General features: G+C 36.0%; 1 protein-coding gene across 3 annotated transcripts in view; it reads left to right on the forward strand.

The window, feature by feature from the left end:
• Positions 1-25,031, forward strand: part of PTPN4 (protein tyrosine phosphatase non-receptor type 4) — a 112,165-nt gene that overhangs the window by 61,708 nt on the left and 25,426 nt on the right. For all 3 annotated transcript variants that reach the window (XR_010431999.1, XM_064661320.1, XM_064661319.1), the window contains exons 11-15: positions 3,271-3,334; positions 9,695-9,867; positions 12,233-12,301; positions 19,013-19,147; positions 20,414-20,572. Coding sequence is in view for 2 of the 3 variants with exons in the window: in XM_064661320.1 (XP_064517390.1) it covers positions 3,271-3,334; positions 9,695-9,867; positions 12,233-12,301; positions 19,013-19,147; positions 20,414-20,572 (600 nt within the window). In the remaining variant the exon portion in view is untranslated. The remainder of the gene's footprint in view (positions 1-3,270; positions 3,335-9,694; positions 9,868-12,232; positions 12,302-19,012; positions 19,148-20,413; positions 20,573-25,031) is intronic.

A 25,031-nucleotide genomic window follows, 5' to 3' on the forward strand; every position in this document is an offset into this window, starting at 1 on the left:
AACCCCAAAAGACCCAAAACTACCCTTCCGCATTCCACCCTGTTATAGGCTTCATTTCAGTATGAGTAAGAATTTGAAATGCCAGTTTTCATAATACAGCTCAACAGTAGACCTATTACCTTTCCTTTTTATCCACAGTCATGCTGCTCTTCCAGTGACACTAGTAGTGGTACTTTTTTCTTCTTGCTTCCACTTATTCTTGCTCCTGTGCAACTGCATCTGTGTAATGTCTTCCCAGGCTTTATGGTTACAGTGAATGTTTAGATACCTGTTTTTCAGTATTCCTGAGTTGACAAGTGAGAGGACAGACATGCATGTATGTGGGAAGAAATAAAGATTTAACTGTGTTGCTCAGAGAAGAGTCAAGTAAAATGTCTTTGCCCTCTCCCTCTTAATTTGATATTATATCTAAATTGCTTATTAGGAACCTTATGATCATGGGGAGAAATGAAACAGAAGGGAGAGAAGTGAGGAATTGGGCAAAACAAAAGAGAATGTCTTTTATCCTGTGTGTCCTAACTTGATCTTCCTGTATTGTGGGTAACTCCTCCTTTCCCCAGGTATTGCTACCAGGCACAGAGACCTGGGAATCTGAGGAGACCAAAGGAAAAGAGCATGGAGTACCTCAGCCTTTCCTTTGTTACTAAACCATCTGTTCAGCAGTTGGACATGCTTTCCTTTGCCTCTCTTGCAGTTGATGTACCTTTGGAAAGCTTTGTTGCCTTTTGCATCCACTGCCAGTTGCAACTGCAGTTGTGCTTTGGATTTCCTAATCCTGCTTCTACATCTTGTACACTTCTTTTTGTGTTTGAGCCCAGTTAGCAGTTCTGAGTTTATCTAGCTTGACCTCTTCTCATGCTTGCATGTTTTCTAGCACATCAGGATTATTCTGACTGAGAATTTTGTCCTTTAAGACTGACTACCTGTCCTCTGTTCCTGTGCCCCAAAGGGCAGCTTCCATGGGCTTTTGCCTACCAGAGCTCTGAACAAGCTGGAGTTTCTTTTCCTGAACTAGAGGGTTAGTTTGCTGCATCCCTCCGCTTCCCTTAACATCTTTAGCTTCGCCATCTCACAGCTGCTGGAGCCAAGTTTGTCTTTGACCACTAAATCTGGACAATCCTTTCTTGTTTGGGAGTTAGGCTACCCAGTGCTTTTCCTCAGATATACACCATTGCCAGCAGTCAGAGGAAGGAAATGCAGGCAGATGTGCCTTTTCCTTTGGCTGAGTGTGGATGTGCTTATTCAATGACTAGCAAGGTATTAGCAGTGCATATGAACTCTCTCTTATGTGCTGTATTTTTTGGTAATAGCTGAGAATCAGCTTTGCTGAGTCATTCCTTTGTACTTGAAAGGTGACTCTTTCAAGTTCTGTTAGACCTTATTGGCTAATGTTAGAGCTTTGAGTCTGTTCCAAATGGTTTCAGGCTTAACAGTCATCTGACCTCACTCTGCCTAAAATATGGAATGAGAATAAAACCCGGTATGTAGAGCTTTAATTTTTATTTAATTTTTATTCTCCTTGGATTTGTAAATCACCAAAGGCAGTAGTTTCTTCAGTAGAAGAGGAAACCTCAAGAATAAAAGATAGTAGAATGTTTTTATAAACAGAGTAATTGTGATTTATTTTCAAGTGTTCTGTTGACATGCTAAGCAAATCTGATACATGATAGAGTGTGTTTTTAGGAAAAACAGTTTTTAGAAAAGGTATGTGTTAAAATGTTCTTTTAATTGCCCTGTATGCCAAAATTAAAAAAAAAAATCATAATAACATACTTGTTGATTAACTGCAACCTAAATAGCCCAATAAATTTTTTTCTGTTGTTTTTTTTTTCCACAGTTAGAGTGCTATAATCACTAGTGTCTATCCCATCCAGCAAATTTAGGACCCATCCCACATTATTCTTAAGCAATTGTTTGTCACAGGAGTTGCTAAGAAAATTGATGCAATGGAATAATCTGATTTCAGTAGATAAGATATAGCTCTCTTTATAGTGTCAAATCCTTGATAAACTAACTTTGAAAACTTAGCAAGAATTTGTTAAAAAATGAAAAAAACCCAACAAATAGGACAGTTATTGCTGCTGGTTTTTTTATTAAACTAATGGCAAGCTAGGAAAGAAAAAAAGAAATGGGAAAAGATTTAAATAAGCATAATTTAAAGGCTAATGTTCACAGTTTCCCTTTATGTTACTGTAGATAGAAACTCTCAACAAATTAGGACTTTCAAGTTAGATTCCTGCTCTGAATAATCCCCTGGAGAAAAATGTCTCCATTTGATTTAGTTAAGAAGATAATTTCTGTATATAGATACCCAACTTAGGTGTCTGTTGATGTTTGCTTCTTATCTTTCCTACTCTATAGAGGTTTTTATTCAACAAGTGATAAATACACAAGCTGTAATTCCAGTAAATTTGCAGTGTTTTATCAGTTGTTCCTTTTTAAAGTCACAAACGTTATGATGTTTTAGTTTTTTTTACAATTAGAACCTCATTTTTTTCCTTGACCAGAATGATACTCTTTTATATTTAATAAAGAATGTGCACTATCCTAATATTACATTTCTTTGAAAAAGTATATAATTAGATTGTGATGGAAATATGGCCTGTCTTTTCCCATTTTTCATAACTATTACAGTTACCATCCAAAATTACCTGGAATTACTGTCAGTATCTTGTTTTTTTTATAGATAACTTGCAAGGTGAAAAGATCTGTAGGTTGTTATTTCCCTTTCATTGATATTGTAAATGCTTTTTCCTCTTCATAATGTGATTTTTTAACTCGATAAGAAACCCAAGGTTGGGAGTCCTTGTCTCCATGCTTGTATCTTATGTTAGCTGTTTTACTAAAACAAGTTCTGGTTATATTTAAAGACATGTAAGAACGTGGAGAAAGAATGTCTTTAGGAGATCAGGTGAAGTTCAGAGTATTTATTCATATTCTAGGGGATAATGAAAGCGGCCTCAGAAAAGGGAGCATCTGTCTGGAATGACCTGGGGATAGAAGAGCTCTTTGGGATTTGTAATGGGGAAAAGATACTTAAATTAGCAACTGCCTAGGGTTTAAGATGGAAACAAGTGAATTTGATAGATAACTTAAATATACAGCTCATACATTTCAAATTACATAAGCTATTTTGTCTAATCTTTGCCATTTTATTTTTAGTCTATGAAAATGAATACTTTCTGTATATTTTCAGTAGGTATGTTTAAGCCTTTAACCATGATTGAATATACTAAGTGTTTAAATATTGTGATTTTATTTTTCATTTAGGTTGAAGATTGTAAAAATTTCTTTTAAGTGCAAACAGTTTTTTATTCAACTTAGGAAAGAATTGGTGAGTACTGTCTTAAGTTTCATCTCAAAAAATGAAAGCAATTCAATATCTCCTACTGCACATCTGCATTATACTCCCTGAAGCTATGTTGAATCTTGCCTTTGTCTGCAATTAAAAGTCCAGTTTCACCAACATTCTGGCTATTTCAGGTCTCAAATAGACCATTACAATGCTTTAAATAAGATTTTTTTTGTCATTTGCTTTGCTTTATATTTTAGATATGTTTAGTTTTACATTTGTATGCAGGAAAGGTGATTTGCTTATGTAAGATAAATGTGGTAAAGGTTGAAGGTAAATCAATATTAAATTTAAATTTCATAAGAAACCGAATTAAAACTCAAGGTAATGCCTAATATTCCTTCAGTTGTGTATATACTTGTAGGTTAAAGTTTGATAAACATGCTGATTTGTATTATTCAGACTTAGTAATACAAGTTGACTTTATTACTTAAAAGAGGTAACATTTTCTTTGCAGCTTTAAATTACATATGATAATTTTTTTATGCCTGCTTCTAAATTTCTTGGGGCAGAAGTTGAATGTGTGTGTTTCAGTGCTTGTGGTGGGTGTTTGCTGCCCTGCAAAGCACCACAGGACCACTGTGCATTTAATTCAGCGAGAAGTGGATTGTTCCGTGCCTCCAAGAGATTAGCTTCCATCACAGCCATATCACTGGGGAAAGATGGAGGAATTAATTAAAAATATGACTGTGTGATTAACTCATCAGATTAGTTAAAAGGTTTTGTGCAATTCTTACCACTGAAAGGATTTCCTGTGAGGATGGTGACGCACTGGAACAGGTTGCCCAGGGAGGTTGTGGATGCCCCAGTCCTGGCAGTGTTCGAGGCCAGGTTGGATAAAGCCTTGAGCAACCTGGTCTAGTGAGAAGAAGTGTCCCTGCCCGTGGCAGGTGGGGTGGGACTACATGATCTTTAAGGTCCCTTCCAGCGTGTAACGTTCTATGATCTGAAGACCTAGATAAAAGATGATTCTAGACAGAATGCATCTTGAGTACTATAGGACTGTTCCAGTTTTAGAGACAATATGTTTAAACAAGAAAAATACAAGGAGGAAACACCTGTTATGTCAGATCAGGCCAATGTCTGGTGACTAGTACTAGTACTGAAAACAGGAGTCAAACTGTGTGTCTTTAAAGTAGATCCTTTAAATGAGGCCCAGGACTTCGCAGTTCTCACAGACAGAACTACCTGACCGTGTGCAGACACTTTGTTGTGCATTAGTTGTCAGGAGAAGTTTACCTCATGTGCATGGAGCATAGTTCAGAAGCAGCATAACAAGAGTTAAAAGATTTTGGAGTAATTATGTGTAGAAAGTAATGAACTTTGGCTATTACATGAAATAAACAGGAGTATCTGTCAACATGAGCAGACATCATGCAACACAAGCAGAAAAATGGTAATGATACAAAAAAAGGTGGTGGGGGAAATGTTGCATTATGTTGACACAGAATTTTTTTTTTAATAGCCTGCAGGAGCTACAGTTCTGAAAAGGCAAGCTGATCTCTGACAGGACAGAGGTCAAATTTTTTGTCTTGATAACAGTGTGTGTAACTTCAGTTACAGTTGCAGGAATGTTATATTTGGATCTGAAATGGAAATTTGGGGATTTATTTGAAATTCAGAAATTATGTTTGCTAAGTCAGAACTTGAGGAAAATCTGTGGTAGTAGAGTTCAGGACCTTGAAGATTGAGATGCCTAAATGTAAAATTGGGTTGGGTACTGTACTCAAGTGTTTCCTCTATTTTCTGCAGAAAAAAACCCTGCTTATAATAGAAGGTAATACAAAGATAGCTTTGTCATCTTGGGTTTTTGTGTTGCTTTTTAATACTCTGCATATTGTTACTTGCAGCAGAATGTAGTATATATAATTAATGTAATTTCTCTTCTGAGACATCCAAGCCAACAAATTAAAAAGTCTCGTACTGTTTTTCTTTAAACTCTGTGTATCAGATGAAAAGTGATGGCAAGAGGTTGATTTTCATTCATTCTAAATCTTGAATATCTTAAGATCAAAGCTCAAATTTGGCTTCCAAAGAAGGCATACTTAAACTAATTTTTTAATGACATCTAATATTAAAACTGTTATTTCCAGAATTACCTTTCCTGAGTAGCACTCGTAGGAGTAAAGATTCATCTCAACTATATTCAGCATCAGTTAGATTAAAAGAACATATTTTCAGTTTCGTGATAATTAGCTCACCAAAGAAAATCATTAGACTTCCTCTGTAGTCATCAGACACAAAGGTGCAAAGGCCGGAACATCTTGCATGAATTGGAGGTACTTTTTAGGATGGATTAAGTTGCTCTCTGGTGGTATATGCTTTCTTTTGCTTTCACTCCCATTAACAATAAAGGGAGCCTAAATGACTCTTAAGGCAGCAGAAACTAGGTGAAGTGACTCTGTGATTGCACATTTGGTATGTAAAATATCTCTTGCCTAGTGCTTTGAGTGCATATTTTAAATCACCGATTTACGATACGGCAGTGGAAGTACATTCATGGTATGCTGATGATGTGTTTCAAACTTGTATGTAAATATATAACAAATTGTACATCTGAGTAACTGTATTTATTTGGATGCAAAACTGACATGCTATAGAATATGAAGTTAGTTGACTTGGGAAAGGAATTTTCCACTGTTTTTATTTTTTCCCAACTGAGCTACATAGGCTTTAAAGTAGACCTAAATAGATATATTTCAAATACTGCTAATGAGTGTTGAGAGCTTTTAATTGCAACTGTCCTCAGAAGTGCAAGTGCCTTATCTTTTAATCGCCTGTTAAATTTATTCCCTGACTTGGCATTGCTTAAAGGCATCAACATAAGTAAAGAATTATTTGCCTACTTTTATTAGATTATATCTGTGTTTAAATAAATCACTTAAAGGAAGTGAGATGAAGCAGTTTAATGTCAAAGTCATTTTCTACTTGCAGTATAATATAATCTTGAATGGAAGCTGGTTGATCATTCTAACAATCCCATAGCTGGAGTGTGCATCCAGTGGAGCAGATTTTCTTTCTATTGTTTCCTTATGAGATTGTGGGGGGAAAGAATGTTACGTGTAGGACTTCTTCACCCAACATTAGAAGCCCCCTGAGCCATAACTTCGGTGGCAGGCTTTTCCACCATCTCTTCGTTTGTTCCCTGTGTTCCATATGCTGTTTCCCTTACGTGCTTTGCAGCTCTTTGCGAATAATTCAGTAGTTTTGTTTTCCTAGATGTTTCCCTAAGCTTCTCTGGTTTTAGTTAGTTGCATCCTTGGCTGTTGTAAAATCAATAGTCAGCATCAAGCTCTTAATGCCATCCAGCGTGTTTTAGTGGTCTTGATTCTGTGACAGCCAAATAAGCTGTTCAGCATGTTCTTTTGTGCTTTTAGAGACCAGATGTCCACTGGAAAATTACTTGAGTCTGGAACAAAACATATTACAGGTTTTGTCCATGACCAAGACCTGGTTTAACTGAGTGGCCAAAATAATTGATTTTATCTTTTTTAATTATAGGTTATGTATCTGCAGTTTGTGCTTTGAATTTTTTCTGACTTTTTTTTGACTGACTTTCAGAAAGAACTTGGTCTAAAATCACAAGGTGATACATGGGCTTATCTGCCCAAGTACACACACTGATCTTAAGTAACACTGATGTTCATTAGATGCCTAATTGATTGCTGCCTAATCCTATCAAAGTTTCTGCTGTTGCATTTTTTTGTGAATAGCAAATACTGCTGCCAGAATCTGTGTTGCATTTAAGCTTTCACAGGGCTTTTGCCCACTGTTTGTGGAATATATTGAGTCTGTGCAGCATCTGCCACTTAAAAAGCAGAAGTCTTTTTGTTTCTCTGAGATGGGGTAGGGAATTCATGCTTTCTTCTGGGATTGTTTAGCCAAAGTGAAAAAGACTTACTAGAGAATAGGTTTTTCAACCTAATTTCTTTCCTGAGCAGTGAGATCTGCTCTGAGGTCGCTGTTTCAAGTCAGGCAAAGGTGGGATTGAATGAATGGCCCCACCCAAGGTATGTGTTCAAGCACTGAGCTGTTCTGTGTGAGAGGGGGCACCGATATCTAGCCTGGGTTTTTTTTGTTTGTCTTTTTAATAAAAGGAACCACAAAGATGACTTGGACTTGACTTTACCCTATCCCTGTTTGTCTTAACTTGTAGTTTTGTGCTTGAGCTCCAAGTATTGCATCCCAGCTGCTTCATTCTTCCCCTCCATAGCAAGAAGCCTGTTTTCCTCCCTCTAACAGGACCCACGGGCAGAATTAGTAAGATAATAATTTTGGAGCAGAATCCAGCTGTGACTCCCTGAGATAGGCTTCTAACACTGCTCTCAGCAGACCTGAGATGCCTGGAAATCCCTGAAATGCCTGTATGTCACTGTCATACCACAGAGCGTTCTGCATCTTCCTGGAGCCTTGTGCTGTAAAAACATTTCATAGGCTGCAGTGTGACTGTCCTGTTACTATATGTGCTTTTGGCTGAAGTACTGTGGACAGTGGAAGTGCTGCCTTGGGGCCTTTTGCTGAGGCCACATAGATTCAAGCCTAGAATTTTCAGGCAATACATAGGCAATCTTATTCTAAATCCAGCAGTAGAACCAAATCTTGCACCCCAGAATCATCAGAAAAGATGAATTTCAAGTGCCTGAGCTACATTTGGATTTTACAGAACCTGCAGGGGTGAATAGGGAAAGGATGGGTGCATTTGGGAAGCAATATCCTATATTATTCTTTACCTTAAACAATGTTTTCTAGCAGTAATTGAGATGAAGGAGTTGGGTTTGAGAATCCGTTCTCTCTGCACTGCAATGAAAGCCTTAAAGGCTATGAATAGAACTATTGTTAAGGTACCTTTAAAGCTCTAGCACACCAAGTTCCTGTGAAAGTGCTGTTTCGCATTACAATTAAGTTGATGTAGCTGCAGCTCCTTCTCATCCTGCCTTACCAGCTCCTCCTTCATGCTTCATGTCTAATCTAGTGATCAGATGGTGGCTTGAGATTCAGATCAGCTTGATTTTTGGAATACAAACTAGGAGAAACAGCAGGATATATTTTTTTTCTCCAACCCATAATTATAATGCTTTGAATGACATTAAAATGCATTATCATTGGCTCATATAACTTATCAAATTCTCTTTTCCAGCTGTTTAAAAGGCTAACAGAACATGAAAATTTGCTATATCATAAGAACTTTTTCTTGGAATCTAAAATCTTAGCTGGTTTGTCCTTTACTGGATCCAGATGAGGGCAGTCCATAATTTTGCATAGTTGCTCTCTTGCAGAATAGTAATTTATCTTGTTTATTTTGTGCTTTTACATTGTTGACAAAGCTTTTTATAAGTGCATAGGTAACTGACTTGATTTCTGTTACCTTGTTTCTGACTTGCAATTTTTAAATACCTATGTTAACATGTCTAGAAAATACAGGGAACAGTTGGCAATACTTGGAAATTAAGAACAGAAATACAAGTAATTTTTCTAAATTGAATTAAAATGCCAGTTTTTAGTTTCTTAAATATAATTTCTTAAATTTCATCAATAACTACTTAGATTTCGCTGTTTACCTTTTATATCCATTTTATTTTACCCTGAATTCATCATGTGGTTGAAAATGCAGTGTCATTCTTAGCCATTGGTCATGACTTTCCAAATACAACACTAGGGGAAGAGTTGTAGGTCTGTGCCTTGGTATCTGAGCAGATTTAAAGATGAGCAGGCCAACAAAAGCTTAACTTGGAAAAGGAGTTTACTACCTAGTGAAGTCAGTTAAGGTGTACTGTAAAGAGAAAGAAGATTGAACATAATCAGATGTTTCCTGACTTACAAAGGCTGTAATCAAGCTCAACAGGCAGAATAGCTGAGCTTGCTCTGCCATTTTGCTTCTTGAATTTACCAGGAACCTAATTAATCACCTGTAAGTAGGCACATCCCTTGCTCTTGAGATCAATACCTGTTCCCAGTCTCTGAGTGCCACATATGCGTGACAATTTTTGATCTTAACTATAGCAATTTTGAAAGAGAGAGGCATATTGTCTTTGAACTCTCAAATCACAGGATTTTTTTTAATGTAGTTTCTTTCTATCTAGAGTTGTTTCAATATCACAAAACAGACTGTTAACCTTTGAGCAGACTCTTTTAAAAAAAACCCCAAGGGAACATAAAAATCCTTTAAAGAAAATGTAAAGGTATTTTCAAAGGGTTTGTTGTACATGAAGTTAATGTAAAATTAGAGAACCACTTCAAAAAGCGTGATTTTAAAAAAATATCCCCAAGCCAAAAATATTTATATTAGTTTCAAAAGTAACTTGGAATAATGTTTATCTGAAATATATTTTTCTCATTTTTTAGCATGAATCTAGAGAAACATTACTGGGATTCAATATGGTGAATTACCGAGCATGTAAGAATTTGTGGAAAGCTTGTGTTGAACATCACACGTTCTTCCGCTTGGACAGACCACTCCCTCCTCAGAAGAACTTTTTTGCACATTATTTCACTTTGGGTTCCAAGTTCCGGTACTGGTAAGTGCTGATTTGAAATATGTGGGAAATAATATGAGAGAATAGGCAGCTCATCAATAAACATAAGAAATTATTTAGAATCTGTATTAAAAGGTGCCATAATTCAAGTAGCTTTTGAATCCTGCAACTGTTCCCCTTCCCTGTTGGCCTAAGCTTCAAATGTCAGTAATTTTCTAAGATAGCTTGAAAATATCATTATTGTATTATTAGTGGTTGTTATTGCACTAGTACTCTGATATTGTCTCTCAGGCTGCATTACTTGGCCTGCTTACCTGCTGGGTTATGTTTATCTTAAAAATGTTGTCTCAAAACTTCAAAGTCTTTGACCTGGTGTTTTTGATGAAACCTGTTGAGTCTCAGATACTGTTTGCAGCAACAGCGACGAAACAGAGATAAATAAAGATCAGATAGAAATCACTGAAAAGAAGCTTGTATGAGTGAAAACCACTTAAGCTCGATGTATACAAACAGGAACTAGGTAAAGACAAAAGACATACATCAAAACCAGAACTTTAGAAAATAAGGATGAAATTAATTCCATAACTTTTAAGGATGAACTTAACAGTACAAGCAAACAGCTTTGAAGTGCACAGAATGACTCTGGAATAACTATAATCTCCATAATGCTGGAGTAATGCTGAAGTAGGTGGTGTTGGATTTTGCTGTTTTATGCTTTTTAGTTAAGAAATTTATTTCAGTTCAATGACTGAGTTAACTGTCTTTGCAAGTAATGCAGGATGCCAATGGTTTAAATTGGGACTGAAATAGAGAATAACAGAGCTACTACTAATCATCCATCTAGAATGGCAGCAGTGTCTGTGACGTACAAAGGGAGATGATGAAAAGCTAGAAAACACAATAACAGACTATTTCTGTCACACTTGTGAATTGCATAAATGTATAAAGAGGAAAGTAATTCAGTGGCTAACTGTTTATAGCATCTGGTTTGTGACCAGCACCCACGGTAACCATTTGAGAAACAGCATTCTATGATCCTGAACAGTGTTTGAGATGTGGTTCAATGTTGCTGTAGTGAAAGTCTTTTAATTTCTATAAAGATTTTGAATCTGAATCATTGTGGTTATTATTAAGGACGGAAACTCTGCACCATCTCTGAGCAACCTGGTCTGGTGTTAGACTGTCTTCACAGTAAAAATTTCATTTTGTTTTGTTTTGGTGGGTTATGATGATGTTGTTTTGTTGCCCCATCCTTGCCACAGACCCTGATTAAGTAGGATACCTCGTATTTCTGTTTGTGCCCATTGCCTCTGGTCCTTTCTCTGGGCTCCCTTAAAAAGCATCTGGCTGTATTTTTTACTTTCCCCTTCTGGCATGTATACACGCTCATTTGATCCTCCTGAACCTTCTCTTCCTGAGGCTGAACAGTCCCAGCTCTCTCAGCCTCTCCTATTACATCAGATGCTCCAGACTATTAGTAGTCCTTGTGGCCCTGTGCTTGGCTTGGGGGACCCTGGAAGTCCACACAGCACTCCAGATGTGGTCTCAGTCATGTTGGGTAAACCTGCTTTCCAGCCATTCATTCCTCCTCAGATGTGGGTCTTGGCATTTCCCTTCACTGAATTTTGTGAGATTTTAGTTGGCCTGTTTCTCAGCTCTTCACACATCCAGTAGTTCTGTAATATGAATGTGAAAATACTTAATTATTCTTTGATTTCATAGTGTAAATGTCCGTATAAGGGACTCTGTGCCTTGATCTGAAGTTATTAATAGGAAAGTGGCTGCAAGAAGGAGTGTTGCTGGTATCTTGTCATCAATTCTTAACTGCTGATAGACACTCAAAAAAATGGTAGTTTTTTTTTCTAAAAGAGAAATTATGAAATAGTATAAAGAATCTTTGATTTGACACAAGACATCTGGTTTTGCATGAAAAGTCAGCAAGTTCCAAGATCTAATCTTGGTTTTGACAAGTTGCATAGAAGAATACAATCCTGATGTGCTTATTATTTAATTTCTTTGTGATATTTTGCTGAACTAAATAGCAACTAAGTTATTACCAATTCGGGGAGTAGTTTAGGAGTATGAAGAAGATGCTTTAAGTTCCTGATAGTGGCTATAACAGGAAATGTTATAGTGTTAAGTGTTATGCAAAGATCCAGTGAGAAATTTCTTATTGCTTCAGATAAAAAGCAAAAGTAGATTTGTTACTTTTAAAATTAATTGGAAACAAGATCTACACTTCTACCAAATGCTTTCTAAGGTTACACTGTACTGAAGCTAGTGCAATTGCTTAAGCATGACTGAAAACAAACTTTAGGCTTTTTCTGTTGAGATGGTTCAATTTTGAACAAGAAATTGTTCTTTAATTATGGTGGATTCAGTGGTTTGATTTTGTTTTGTTTTCCAGTGGGAGAACAGAGGTCCAATCTGTGCAGTATGGTAAAGAAAGAGCAAACAAAGACAGGGTATTTGCAAGGTAAGTAATTTATACTCTTTAATATTTGCCCCTTTAAATATCTTCAAAATTCAGAATAGCCTTCAGTCTGTGTAGTTTGTTGTTACATGTATTAGCCCTTTTTGTGCTGTCTTTATTGCAAAGAATGGTCTCTTGCCATTAAAATACTCCATTAAAATATTGAGTTAATGGGTATATTTTAGCTGCAATAACAACCTACAACTATACATGTGTATTTCCTTTAGAATAAGATACAGTGAGTGTCTTATTTGGTGAGAACAGCTTTATCACTATAGTCCAATGAGATATTTTTCCATGAAAAAGTTGACTGGGAGTGAGCTGTTTCTGAAGGTATTTGGTCACGGGGTAGTTGGCTAATCAAGAATATATTACTTAATTGCATTTCAGACTCCCGAGGAGTGTAGTGATTACAATAAAACAATGAAGGCATGGTTTTAGTTCTTCCTTCAGAAATTATGATACAGCATTCAAAAGTCAGTGGCTGTTGCATCCATCAGGCAGTCTGCTCTGATCATTAACAGAATCTTTATGGGGAGGGGGCATGCTCTGTGCCTTTTTTATGCCTCTACTTTTGCTGAGATCGGAGATGTCTTTTTGCATAGTTGCCCCTTAAGGAACTCTAGTATTAAAATTTATGCTCGCAGACTTTAGTAATAAGCCCAGCAACCTTTCCAAGAGCCTGCAAACGCTGTTTTTCAGAGCATTGCTGAATTCTGCCTTGATTTCCAACCGTGTCTCCACCCTTCCAACCACCCTGCCCTTTCTTTTTGCTTGTGTATTATAATATGATTTGGGTTTTTAGCTGGGCCATGCCACAGATAGGCAGCTGCATATCAGAAGGACTGGGGTACAGAAGTGCTGCGACATGTTGGTTCAACAGCTAGATTTTATAAAACCAATTTTTTCTATGTAAAATTATTTTTTAATCTATTTAATTTACTTTGGGAATCTGGTTAGATTTTTACTTGGGGTAACTTTTGTAGTACTCAGGAAACTCAACACTGTGACAGCCAAGTTTTATTTCTCTAAATTAGAGTTGTAAATCAGTTAAAAACTATTTTTCTTGTTGTACTCTGAACTTGGTGATTCCCCTCAAGTCACTAGGATGGAGAAGAGCCAATACTTGGTTTCGAGGAGTATTTTTATCACTTCAGAAACTCTTATGCAGTAGATGGCACTCTTCCCTTTGCAGCTAAACCGAACAAGTGCTGCTGAGGTCACTTGTATTTTGTCATATATAGTTGGATAAAATTGATAAAGTCAATAAAATGGATAAAATTGATAAAGTCAATAAAATGGATAAAATTGATAAAGTCAATAAAATGGAAAGCCATGGCTACAACTGCTCTGATTTTCATGAATCTTCTTGGCCTTTTTTAGTTAATGAAATACTCGGTTCTTCTGTCCTCAGTAATTTTATTTTCCACTGTTGATTTTGAATCAAGAATAGAACATTCATCCACGCATTTTGAGTTTCCTAGAAATGTTGATGGCTGATAAATGTCTGAGGTATATATGGGTACATCAGCGAACTGAAATTAATGGCATGTTGTAACAAACACACTGTGGAAGGCTTTTAATAAATCAGCTGCTTCTTCCTCTGTCCTCCTCATCACAGTGTGAAATTAATGCATTTTCCATTTGAAAGACCTTTAGTCTTTTCAAGAGTGAAAAAGCTTGAAATAGAAGACATTTCTAGAACACCGTGTGGTTCAAGAAGTTTAAGAACATTATCTTCAGTTCTTTGTCTTCTAAACATTTACATTTCAAGTTGAAGTGCTGAGTAGATGTTATCCCTTTTGTACTCATATAGAGGACGAATTCTGCTTTTTAAGATTTTCCAGGTAAAACATGGGTTTTGTTCCTGGAACTTGTCTTTCTCTTTCTCTTTATTGGTGTGTCTTTCTCAGACAAAGTCATGGTGGTGTTGAACAACTTTTTAAGCTCTCAAGCAGTGAGCGTCTTTTGGTAGCTCCTGGAAGTTCTGCTAGGTGTTGGTTGCCTTTAGTTATGAAACAAGGTACAGTCAGGTCTTTCGTTAGAATTAAGTGGGCACATAAAACAAATTTAAATAATTGCTTTTATTATTATTATTATTACACCAGAAGATTTATTTAAGATCGACTAAAAGAAATATTTTCAGGGTTTTTTTGTGAAATTATCCAGGTTTACACTCAGTTTTCTTAACAGTATCTAATTAGAAACTACTTTATTTGAGCAAATACTATCTAAGCAAACCTTTGAATCATTTCATGGTAAGAAAATAACTCTGAGAGGTCCACTGAGATGTTACTTGAGTGATCTGTTTTTTCTAAGTTGGGAAATGGTGATTGCCACAAGTAATGACCAGCTAGTCTGGCCTTTGTACACTGGAGCATAGATACAGAGCACAAGACATGGAAATAAAATTTCTTAACAGCCTTTTGAATAAAACAAGTAATTACAACCTACAGTCAGCAGGTTTAGCTTTAAAATTAGCTGAAGGATTTTTTTCCCAAATTTAAATTTAATTTTTAAAAATTGAATTATTACTGTAAAGGATATGTTCTGTAATAAATTTGATATATTATGTAGATGCTGTTTTCTTAATCTTCTTAATCTTTATGCAGCAGCATATTCAGCATTTGGAAGACTGTTGCTGCAGTTGTTTAGGTTTTGGACATTTTTTTTTGTCATTTTCATTACAGCTGTTCTCTTGGCCTCATTTGTTGCAGGATATTCACAACCCACGAAACCCCATAAGAATTTCCAGAAACTTAAAGAAGTAGATAATAAGAGTAAAAAAGGTTCAATGAAGTAATGAATTGAGAGAATTCTTAAAGGGCTGCAAAATGCTCTATTTCTGTTGAGTTCCGCTGGTCCGCTCCGGGGCTGAGGGAAGGTACTTTGTGCACACTGTGTGACAGCGAGTGGGTGTCAGTCACTCGTATTTGCAAACTCCTTATCTTTAAGTTGCAATCTCTTGTTTCTCAAAGTTCAGTCTTGCTTCAACTATGCACTTATTCAGGTTATTTAAATAATTTCTGAGGTGCTTTAAATTGCACGTCATTTGTGATGTTCCTTGCAGATTTGTATATAGTGTCAGTCTCTTGGTCTGAAGCAGTAGTTGCCAGTTTTGCTGAGAAATGTGTTCCCTGTACTCCTTGTCAAAATAGAAAGCAAGGCTGTGGCTCCAGGTTATATTTCTTTTAGGGACAAAAATGATTTTAAAGATTCCCACCTGTATTCCCAAACAACACCCTTGTTCTCTCCCAGCTCCTCCAAGAGTTTAACCCTTTAGCTGTGGGGTGCCAAACAAATTCTGTCTTCAAAAGCTTTTGTGTGCTGTAGCTGAGCTAATTATAATGTCGTGCATTTTTTTAGTTGCATTATGTAATTTCATCCCTGCTACTCAGTTGTGGGGTGTGTTTTTTTTATATTTGCTCAGCTCAGAAGACTGTTTTTGATTTGGGAGGCAGGTAAAGTTTCCCATTTCTGTCCCTACTCAAATAGATGAGATAACTTCCAACTTTTTTAGGAATGTCTCTGCATATACACCAAAAATTAAATCTGAAAATGGCTTACTCTGTTACCTGTCAAGTTCCTGTGCTGGGTGCAATAGAAGCATCCAGGCTGAGCAAAGGTGGAATTTAGAATTTCAACATTTATCAAAACATTTCAAAGTTTTTTAAATCTTACTTCCCCCCTCTCATGTCCTCAGCTGCACTCTGGCTTGAGAAAATTAATTTAAGGTTGTAAGAAATTAGTGATACAGGAGAAATTTTTAGGAATATTTCACAGCATATCTTAAATGTTAATAAAAAATAACTTATTGTTAGATTTAGAAGTGTTGACAGGAGAACCAAAATCAAAAAGCCACAGCAGTAAGAAGTTCAGTGCTGCAGTGTGGTAATTTTTTCTTTGAAATTTCTGCAAAGACAGGAAATTGAGGCAACAAACAAGAGTGGGTGGGACTCTGAGGTTAGAGCTGTTAATAAAATAATCAAAAGAAGCCTTTGCTAAGAAATGCTGCAGCTGTTTATCATGGTAGTAAGGTATTATTTCTGAAAGATCAGACTCTATCCACAGCAAAAGGTGAGTTTTATTGACATTGTATGTTGTAAGAGGGAAGAAGGTGATGCTTTGCTTATTTTAGAGTTGTGTTCGTTTGATGAGGAAGTTTGCATAAACGGGGTTACAAACTATGACTTAAGATACGAGTGGAGTTTTTTGAAACAGTCAAAAATGTAATGTTTGGGAAAACTTGGACTTTCCCCTCATCCTATATACTTCTGTGTAATTTATTACACAGAAGAAGGGAACAATGGTGCACTTTAACTGTTGTTGTGTGTTAAAAAAGGAAAAGCTCATCACCAATGTTCCTGTATTCCACTTGTTGCTTTTACACTGAAGGTAAATAAGGTTCAGTAGTTATGTCTGTCAGAAAATCCTGTATCTGCAGTCCTGGACTTACCTAATTTAGCATTGGATGTATTATGGTCCTGTGCATTTTTCCCTTTCTTTGAATAGTAGAATCTATCTCTTGGCAGAGCTCTTGGTGCTGATCTGCTGGCTGCAAACCTGCTGTCAGGAGAGTCCAGCTAGTCATGGCTTTGATTAACAAAAGAATAGGGAAAGGATAGAACTAGACATGCCTGTCAATTCTGCTGGTTTCTTCTGCTGGTTACCTGTTCAGAACTGCTCACATTTACGTGTTTGGGAAGCAAAATACCTACGTGGTTAGAGTTGCTCACATTTGAAGCAAATTACAGAAACTGGAATGTTGGTTTAAGTGATGATATCAAGCTAATTACTTTTTGAATCAAATTAATACTCCCTAAATACCATGAAGCATGCTAAGAGACCGGATATATTTCTCTTGCGTAATTAAATAACTGATATTTTCCCTCAATATACTACTAGATTTTTTTCCTCAAGTGGAGTAACACCAGAAACAGTAGTATTTAGAGTAGCCCATTTCACCTGTCTGAAATTTGTCAGCTGTTATTTAGTAAGTCTTTAGAGCAGCAAAGCAGAATGTGATACGTGTTCAGAACTGCTTGGTGAGGTAAAGATAAAAATAAACCCTCCACACACAGACCACCACTCCTTTAGTATCAAACAGTGTTGCCATCTTATGTATTTCTGCATGTGAAGGTAGATTATTCAGTATAATGCTTGGCTGGTTATTGTTGTAGATGTTTTTGGTAATATTGAGGACAGTCTTCTCAAGGTGATGGCTTGCATTGAGTTTTAAGTTCCATCAGAAGCAAAAATATATATTGTAACCAAGTTTCTCATTTTCAGAAGATGTAATTTGTGTGCAAGTAGTTCCTCAATTTCTCAAAGTTCCTTCTTTCTGGAGTTGCACTTCCAGTAAATCAGTAAGGTGATAATGATGAAGATAAAGAACAATTACCATGTGTCCCAAGGACAGTAAAGGCAGAAATTATTTTGTGATCTGGGTGTATGGAGCTATACTGCTGATACAGTAATACGTTTTCACCTCATTGTGCCAACCTAGAGAGTACGGTGACACAATATGAAGGCAAATGGAAATGAAATGCTGTAGTATCACTGGAGTATCACTGCTGAATCAATGCTGAAGTATCACTGGAACAAGAGAGGGTTGGGTAATGACAGAGGAGAAATTTGAACTATAGAGCACCATCAACGTAGTAGAAGTAAAGTAAAAACCCACTAACACAAAATATACAGGACATAAAAGGCTTGTTTAAAAGTATTGTTTTTGTTAGCTGAAGAATTCCAGTTTAAAAAAAACAAACAGCAAAAGTCTGGGTATGTTTAGTTGCAGGATGACTGAACCATCCATCCAATGCGACGCTGAGAAAAAAAGCAACCGCAGTTCTTGGATGATTCATTAGATAATTTCCAGTATAAAAGGGAACTATAGTATTTCATGAGAGATTGCAAGTATGGTTTTATTTGTGCTTAAGAAATACGTGAAAGAAACAGCAGGAGACTGTAGGCATCCTAGCATGACTGGAGAATGGGAAGCAAATGTTTCCTTAATTTCAAGAAAGGGCAACAAGTAAAAAATACAATTCCTTTTAAAACATTGGTGATAATAACCTTTAACCTGAAGGACATTTCTGGCACAAAACCAAATGAAATTCATTTACTCACAAGGAAGTTTATATAGTATTATTGTATCTGCCTTAAAAGTGACCAAACGTGTTCTGGAAGAAAGCACATGAGGAAATCCTTGATGTGTAAACAAAATTTGGTTGCCATGTTGATGATTCCCCACTTTCAGTTCTTCAAAGTCTTTGGGAGTTTTTCTGGACTGATTTTTTCAGTACTTTATTTTTCCTGAGATGGCTAAATAGTTGTGTTATCTAGAGGGGGTTTTTTGTTTGTTTTTGTTTTTCAGACCTCTCAATGATTATTCTGTTTGAGTCAGATTGTCTTTGAGGCATTAGAAGTTTAGTGAAGTTTAGTAAGTTCATATTCCATCTTGCCTGTCTCCCTCACAGCCTACCATAGTTTGTGGCTATTTCATTGGCATTCTTTTCAAAGTACAAAAAATAAAGTACAATAGATGGAGAAAATACAGAACTGCCTGTGTAAATATAGCGTTGAATTATTACATTTCCTTACATATTGTTTGGTTTCCTGTGATTGAACATCAGTTGAATTGTGGTGAATTTTGTGTAATTTTGTTCTTACATCATGTAATTTTTGGTTAGTCATTTTACTTTCTTCTTCTAGATCCCCCAGTAAACCCTTGGCGCGGAAATTAATGAGTGGGATGGACTGGGAAGTAATGAGTAGGAACTCACTGTCTGATGATAGGTTGGAAACACAGAGCCTGCCATCACGATCTCCACCTGGAACCCCAAATCAGTAAGTAGCACCAAATCTTCTCTTCCTAGAAGTAACTGTCTGCCTCTAATGTGAGTGACCTACTTGTGTAATAGAAGGATTGATGGAGACAAATAGCTTCAGTAATTCTGTGCCGAGTGATTCTCTGGAACATTTAGCTTCAGGTAAAAGGAATTATTTAGGGGTGAATTTTAGGTGCTTCTCAGTCAACCTAGAAAAAAAAATGTAAGATGTATCACACTAACCTAAACTTGAGAGCTTAAGTTTTCTCAAGCACAACTAAAACTAAATTATTAATTTGGCTAAAAAAGACCCTGATAATAAAATCTGTGTGATATTTTAAAAATAATTGGTTTTGGTTTAATATCACTTCTTAAAACATTGGAGGAAATTACTTAATTTGACATCCTTGCAGGTTTATTCCTCTCAATTTTTCTGCATTTCCCTTCGATGTTCACTGTTCACATGATAGAGCTTTCTGTTTTGTGTTTATAGCTAGTGAAAAAACATTCCTGATTTCTTTTGGAAGGTGACCAATTTTCTCAGTGTACTGAAACTGGCTTAAGAATTGGTATTACCCAATTTTGTACTGCATAAACCAGAAAAATTGAAGATTCTGTTGCAGCATATTATTCACAAGATTATTACTGTAAATATCTGTAACATTTAAAAATTGCTGAAAAAAATAGTAATAATGATGCTTAAAGCATAACAAACTTAGTCATGCATCTTTAAAAGGCTTTTGAGGTGCCTGTGTCACTGTGCTGTTTTTCAAATGGGAAAATTTTGTGTCACAGAAATGCTAACACTCTCAGTGTAAAGGTTATGATTCTTGTAGGAGAAGGTGCAGGGGATAAAATGTTCATCTTAAGGAATTCAGGTCAAGTTCTGATGCGAACAGAGCCAAGATTTGTCTTCTTGGGAATCCATTTTTCTTCTTGTTGACTGGACTGTCAGTCTGTTGGTTGGACGGACCATATTCCTTTTGGGCTTCTTTAATTAAAAATAAATAAATTTAAAAAGTAGACATTTAGCATTTATTAAAATAATTTTTGAACACTTTCAAAAATAAAATTATGAAATATAACATGATCTGACAACATAATTGTTTCAGTGAAATCTTAATTAATTTAGTAACTTAATAATTTAATAAAAATATGTGTATGAACATGTGCTTACAATGAGAGGAAATAATTTTTTAAGCATTCTTTTCTAGTGGGTGGTGTCAGAAATGTAGATGAACAGTAATATTCTTGTCATGTTGCACTGCTCTGCTTTCCCTCTTAGTCGCAACTCTGCCTTCACTCAAGAAGGAGCCCGGTTACGACCCTCGTCAGTTGGACATTTAGTGGACCATGTGGTTCACACGTCCCCGAGTGAAGTATTTGTGAATCACAGATCTCCATCTTCCACCCAGGCCAACAGCATCATACTGGAAACATCACCGTAAGTCCTCTTCTTTCCATGCTCCTGTCTGGTAACGTGCAGGGCTTCTGAAAATAAGTCAGAAATCTTGGCCTTTAAGAATTTACTGTTAAATGTTGGGGTCAGGGAGAGCCAGGCAATATAATAAAAAGGTGGCTGTTGTTTAGGGAGTATTAGAATAGGTCTTGTTGTGAAAATTAAATGATATGGAACTGAAGACCTATATCTGACATACTCCAGGTTCAGGATTTCAATACCCCCACCCACTCAGTCTGTGGGTTTGCTGTAATTTGACCATCAGTGTCTGAATGTGGAAGCGAAAGTTGTTATCTTGATAGATCGAAGTCTGTTGTTTTGTGATATAAGTCTAGAAGTGTTGCTTTTTGTTAAGGAACAGAAGTGTGAGCAAGCTTCACAAACTATTTAGCCAAGATACCTTTTTGACACCCCAGCAATTGGAGGTTGCTAGTATGTTTTGTATGTTGTTACAGAGCTTATCTTTATTTTTTTAAGATGGCAGTCACAAGCTTTTTTTCTTTTTTCCAATTATGCTGAATATTCTTGATACTGTAAGCTTCTTATGCAATGGTGGGCAAAATAAAAACTATTACTGTGTGTTAGGTACAGAAGTAAGACAAACAAACGTTGAGTTGTTCAAAGATTTGAAATGCTCAATAACTTGTGTCTAGAGTACAGATGAACTGGGGAAAAAAAGATGCAATATACACCTTATTATCACTGTACCTTCTTAGTAGTAATGCCAGATGTGCCCTCATAATTTTGTATAAGCTCCTTTAGCAGGGAAATTGTGCAAATGGTTTCAGAGCCATTTGAGAGCTGTAAAATAGCACATACATAATCACATATTTGTAAACAAACGGTGTGTCTCAAGAAAAATGAATCTGGGAAGGTATTTAAACACTTTTTAAAACCTTACTTGGACTGTACTTTCAGTTTAATAACTATGTGTAAGTTTGGAGAGGGAAATAGAATGCAAAATTTTTGAAGTTTTGTAAAATAGCACATGATACTTCATAATAGGCTACAACAGTTATAATTTCACGCTTAGCTAGTTATTCAACTTTGAGGGTTATATAATAGCAATTTGACCTAATAATATAAAATCTCCTTTTTTGGTGGGCTTTTTAACCTATTCACATCAAGGCACTCTCAAAACTGGAACACTTGTGAGTCTTTTCTCATATTAGAGTTTTGTTGTTCAAAGGCCACACAGGGTCAGGTTCCTTCTGTTCCAAAATTTCCAACTGAAGTCAGTTCATGAGAAACACTCAGTGAGTGGCAGTGATACAGTGAAATAAGCACAATTCTTAAATGTTCTCTTTATATATTCTTATGCCTTTACTCTTAAATTGTACAGACTTCCTGAGTGTTCTTAGGATTTGTTTATTTATTACCTGATTTCTTGTGTAAGTCACCATAGAAATGAGTCTTAAAAAGAGGGGAAGTGGTTTTGTACATTAGTTGTGCAACTATGGCTGTTTTGTTTCATGATTTTGCACTTAAGCAGAAAAAGTATTGCTCTTCCATCACTAAGTTTTAGGGGGGTTGTTTTTGCTTTTTTTTCCTTGTTGGAAGCTTAAAAGTGAAATTTAATCTCCCAGTATAGATATCTAGAATAAGAGATTTTTAAGAATGAGGACATTAACTGTCAAAAATATATGAACCCTGTTAGGGTCTTCTGAAGGTTTCAGGTGATGTTACTGATTCAAGATTTGAGATTTATGAGGGGAAGTAGTAGACATGAAGTTCATATAAGCTATATAATTTTAAGTTATACTTTTCTACAGTCCAAAAAACTATTAACAATTTGGTCTTTCTGAGTGAAAAGATTTGGGGAGTCCATCTGCTAATTTGTAGGACATTTTTATTTATTGGCCAAATTCACATATGTAAGAAAGTCTGAGGGGCTAACCTGATAGGCAATAGGTTTAGTCATCTTTTTGAGTTTGGAGTCAACATAGCAAAAGAAATTACAGTTTCCGTGCAGTTCAGAAGGATATTATAGCTTAGCTAATATAAGCTCTAATTGCACATCTTTTCTTCATTTCATATGCTATTCAAAACTAAATTGAGAGATTCGTGCTTGTAGTTCTCCGAGGTAATTATAACCTTAAATTGACAAGCACGTGATAAGTGTTTAATTTAATAAATTTATGCGGGTGTGTATGAAACCTTTGCTAAATATATTAAAAAGATCAGACCGGATATCTGTAACAAAAATACCCAAAGCTTGTCAGTGCCAGGGTTGTGTGTTATTTTATTATTATGTAAATTGCTGAATTCAGTAACAGAGAGCTGCTTTGCCTGCAAAATAGGCTGCTTTCACTACCATTGTCTGAGTATTCATAAGGAAATTCAAAGCTGACTGGGCAAATATAAAGCAGTGAAGTTTTTGCCCAAGGCTTGATTGTTAGTTCTCACAATTCATTATGCTAATATATTACAGTACTTCCATCACTGCTTGCAAAATGCCCATTTAAGTAACTTTTCAAATCTTTTCTGTAAGTTTGTATGTTCGATAGGAATTTATTTGTGTTTGTTGACATATATGTACAGACATCTAATCAAACATAAGATCCATCCTTTACTTTTATCGGAATCACTTCTTTTGTGCTTCTACTTGTGTTTTCTATTCCTGTTTTTATTCAGTTTAAAACTCTCAGGAGTAATTGTTTGCAGGAAAATACATAACTACGTTGCCCTTTACTTAAAAGGCTGAATAATCTGTACTGGCCAGACATGAATGAATGAATACATAGGCAGCTAAAAATCTCTGGGTGACCTTTGTAAGTCGATGTCTAAGTAGTTTATAGCTGCCTTGAGGATTTGTTTTGCAAATGTTGACAATCATCATATTTTTCTCTCCACAAAAATGAATTTAGAAAAGCTACTTATCCTGAAAAATAAAATGTACTCTTTTTGTCTGTTACTTGCAGTGAAAAGTGTTAAGAAATATTTTTTTCTTCCCTAGTGTGTTTTGAACATGACGTTTTTGAGATGTTAGACTGAATAATTAGTACTTTCTTTTTTCTTTTAACACTTAAGGAAAAAAATATTTTCTGAAAGTTGAAATTAAGCAAAAAATGAGAAAAATAGTTAAGATCTTTTCAAATGTGCTTTTTTCATACACTGACAAAAAATGTTAACAGTTTTGTTTTCTGAGAATATTGACTAATTTTGTTTAAACTGAAACAGAAAATATGTGGTCTTTCAAAGTGAAGTGTTCTATTTCCCATTTTTCATGCTTTTTGAAAGAGGTTCATCCTTTTTTTTGAAATCACTGTAACCAATTTTGCTCAGATTTTTTTGTTTTTATTTTAAAACGTGCCTGAGAACTGCCTTTCTTGAATTGTGTAGGGACAAATTACATGGTATGGAATTTGATACGTGACTTAGGCTTTCTAACTTGCAGCAACTTGAAATGTTGTGCAGTCTCATACTGAGAGTCTTGCCCTGCTAAGAGTTCACTGAGGCGAGACCAGTGAGTACAGTAGGGCTGCTCAGTGGTTACCTGTGCTTTGGAGGGAGGTTGTGCAATGAGTTACCTCTGCAGCTTCCTGAGAACGAGAGGGGCCGTGTCCTGCTTTTGCTCTGGGAGTGTCCCTCCGTCCCTGCATGGTGGTCAACCCTGTGATGAACAATTCAGATTGTTTAACCAGCAGAGAACCCAGGCTTGTCCAAAAAGTCAGTGATTTTTTGGTTGCTTGGTGTGAGCTGCCTTAGCCAAGGGAGGAGCACCAGTTCTTCAAGGAAGCGGCCATGGGTGTGTGGGTGGCAAAACAGAGGCACCCATTTTTGGTGGTAGCATTTTCTTTAGATTTAGCTGTAACCTGTAACTTCATTCTCAGTGGTTTATGGGTTTGCCACTAGTATCAGTGGGCTGTTGGTTTAAGTTCTTAAATTATTTAATAGCACCTTTTAATGGGATAGAAGGCATGTGTCCTTGCTGGTATTTAGAAACTGGCACTCAAACCAAGTTAATGGGAACTATGAGGTAGCTGCCCTTTTGAGCCTTTTCAAATGTTCTTAATTCTTAAATATAAATCTGTATAATGAAAGATGAATCATATATTTATGTAATACAAATTATACACTTAAGCTTTTATTCCAAAAGGACTAATAAAGGAAATTCTCCATATTATACAAAAAACACAGTGAACATTTTTATTAATCTAGAATAGAGTGCTTGCAGATCTAAATGAGAAGTAGAACTTTCTGCTATTTCACTTCAGTAATGGTGTTGTAATTCAACTAAGAACTGCATGCAATTAATGCCATTTTTACTAGTGTTTCAATGCTGCATGTTTCAAAGGGTAATGTGTTCAAGAGGGAGAATAGACCAGAGTTCTCTTGCAATGTATCCATATACTTCTAAATTGAAAAATTAAAAGATAACACTGTCATCTCCAATGGGCTTTTCCAATAAATACAGGGGTGCAGTTGAGTTATGTTCAACTTG

This window comes from Pseudopipra pipra, chromosome 7, assembly GCF_036250125.1.
Source record: "Pseudopipra pipra isolate bDixPip1 chromosome 7, bDixPip1.hap1, whole genome shotgun sequence".
In the NCBI taxonomy this organism is placed as follows: domain Eukaryota; kingdom Metazoa; phylum Chordata; class Aves; order Passeriformes; family Pipridae; genus Pseudopipra; species Pseudopipra pipra.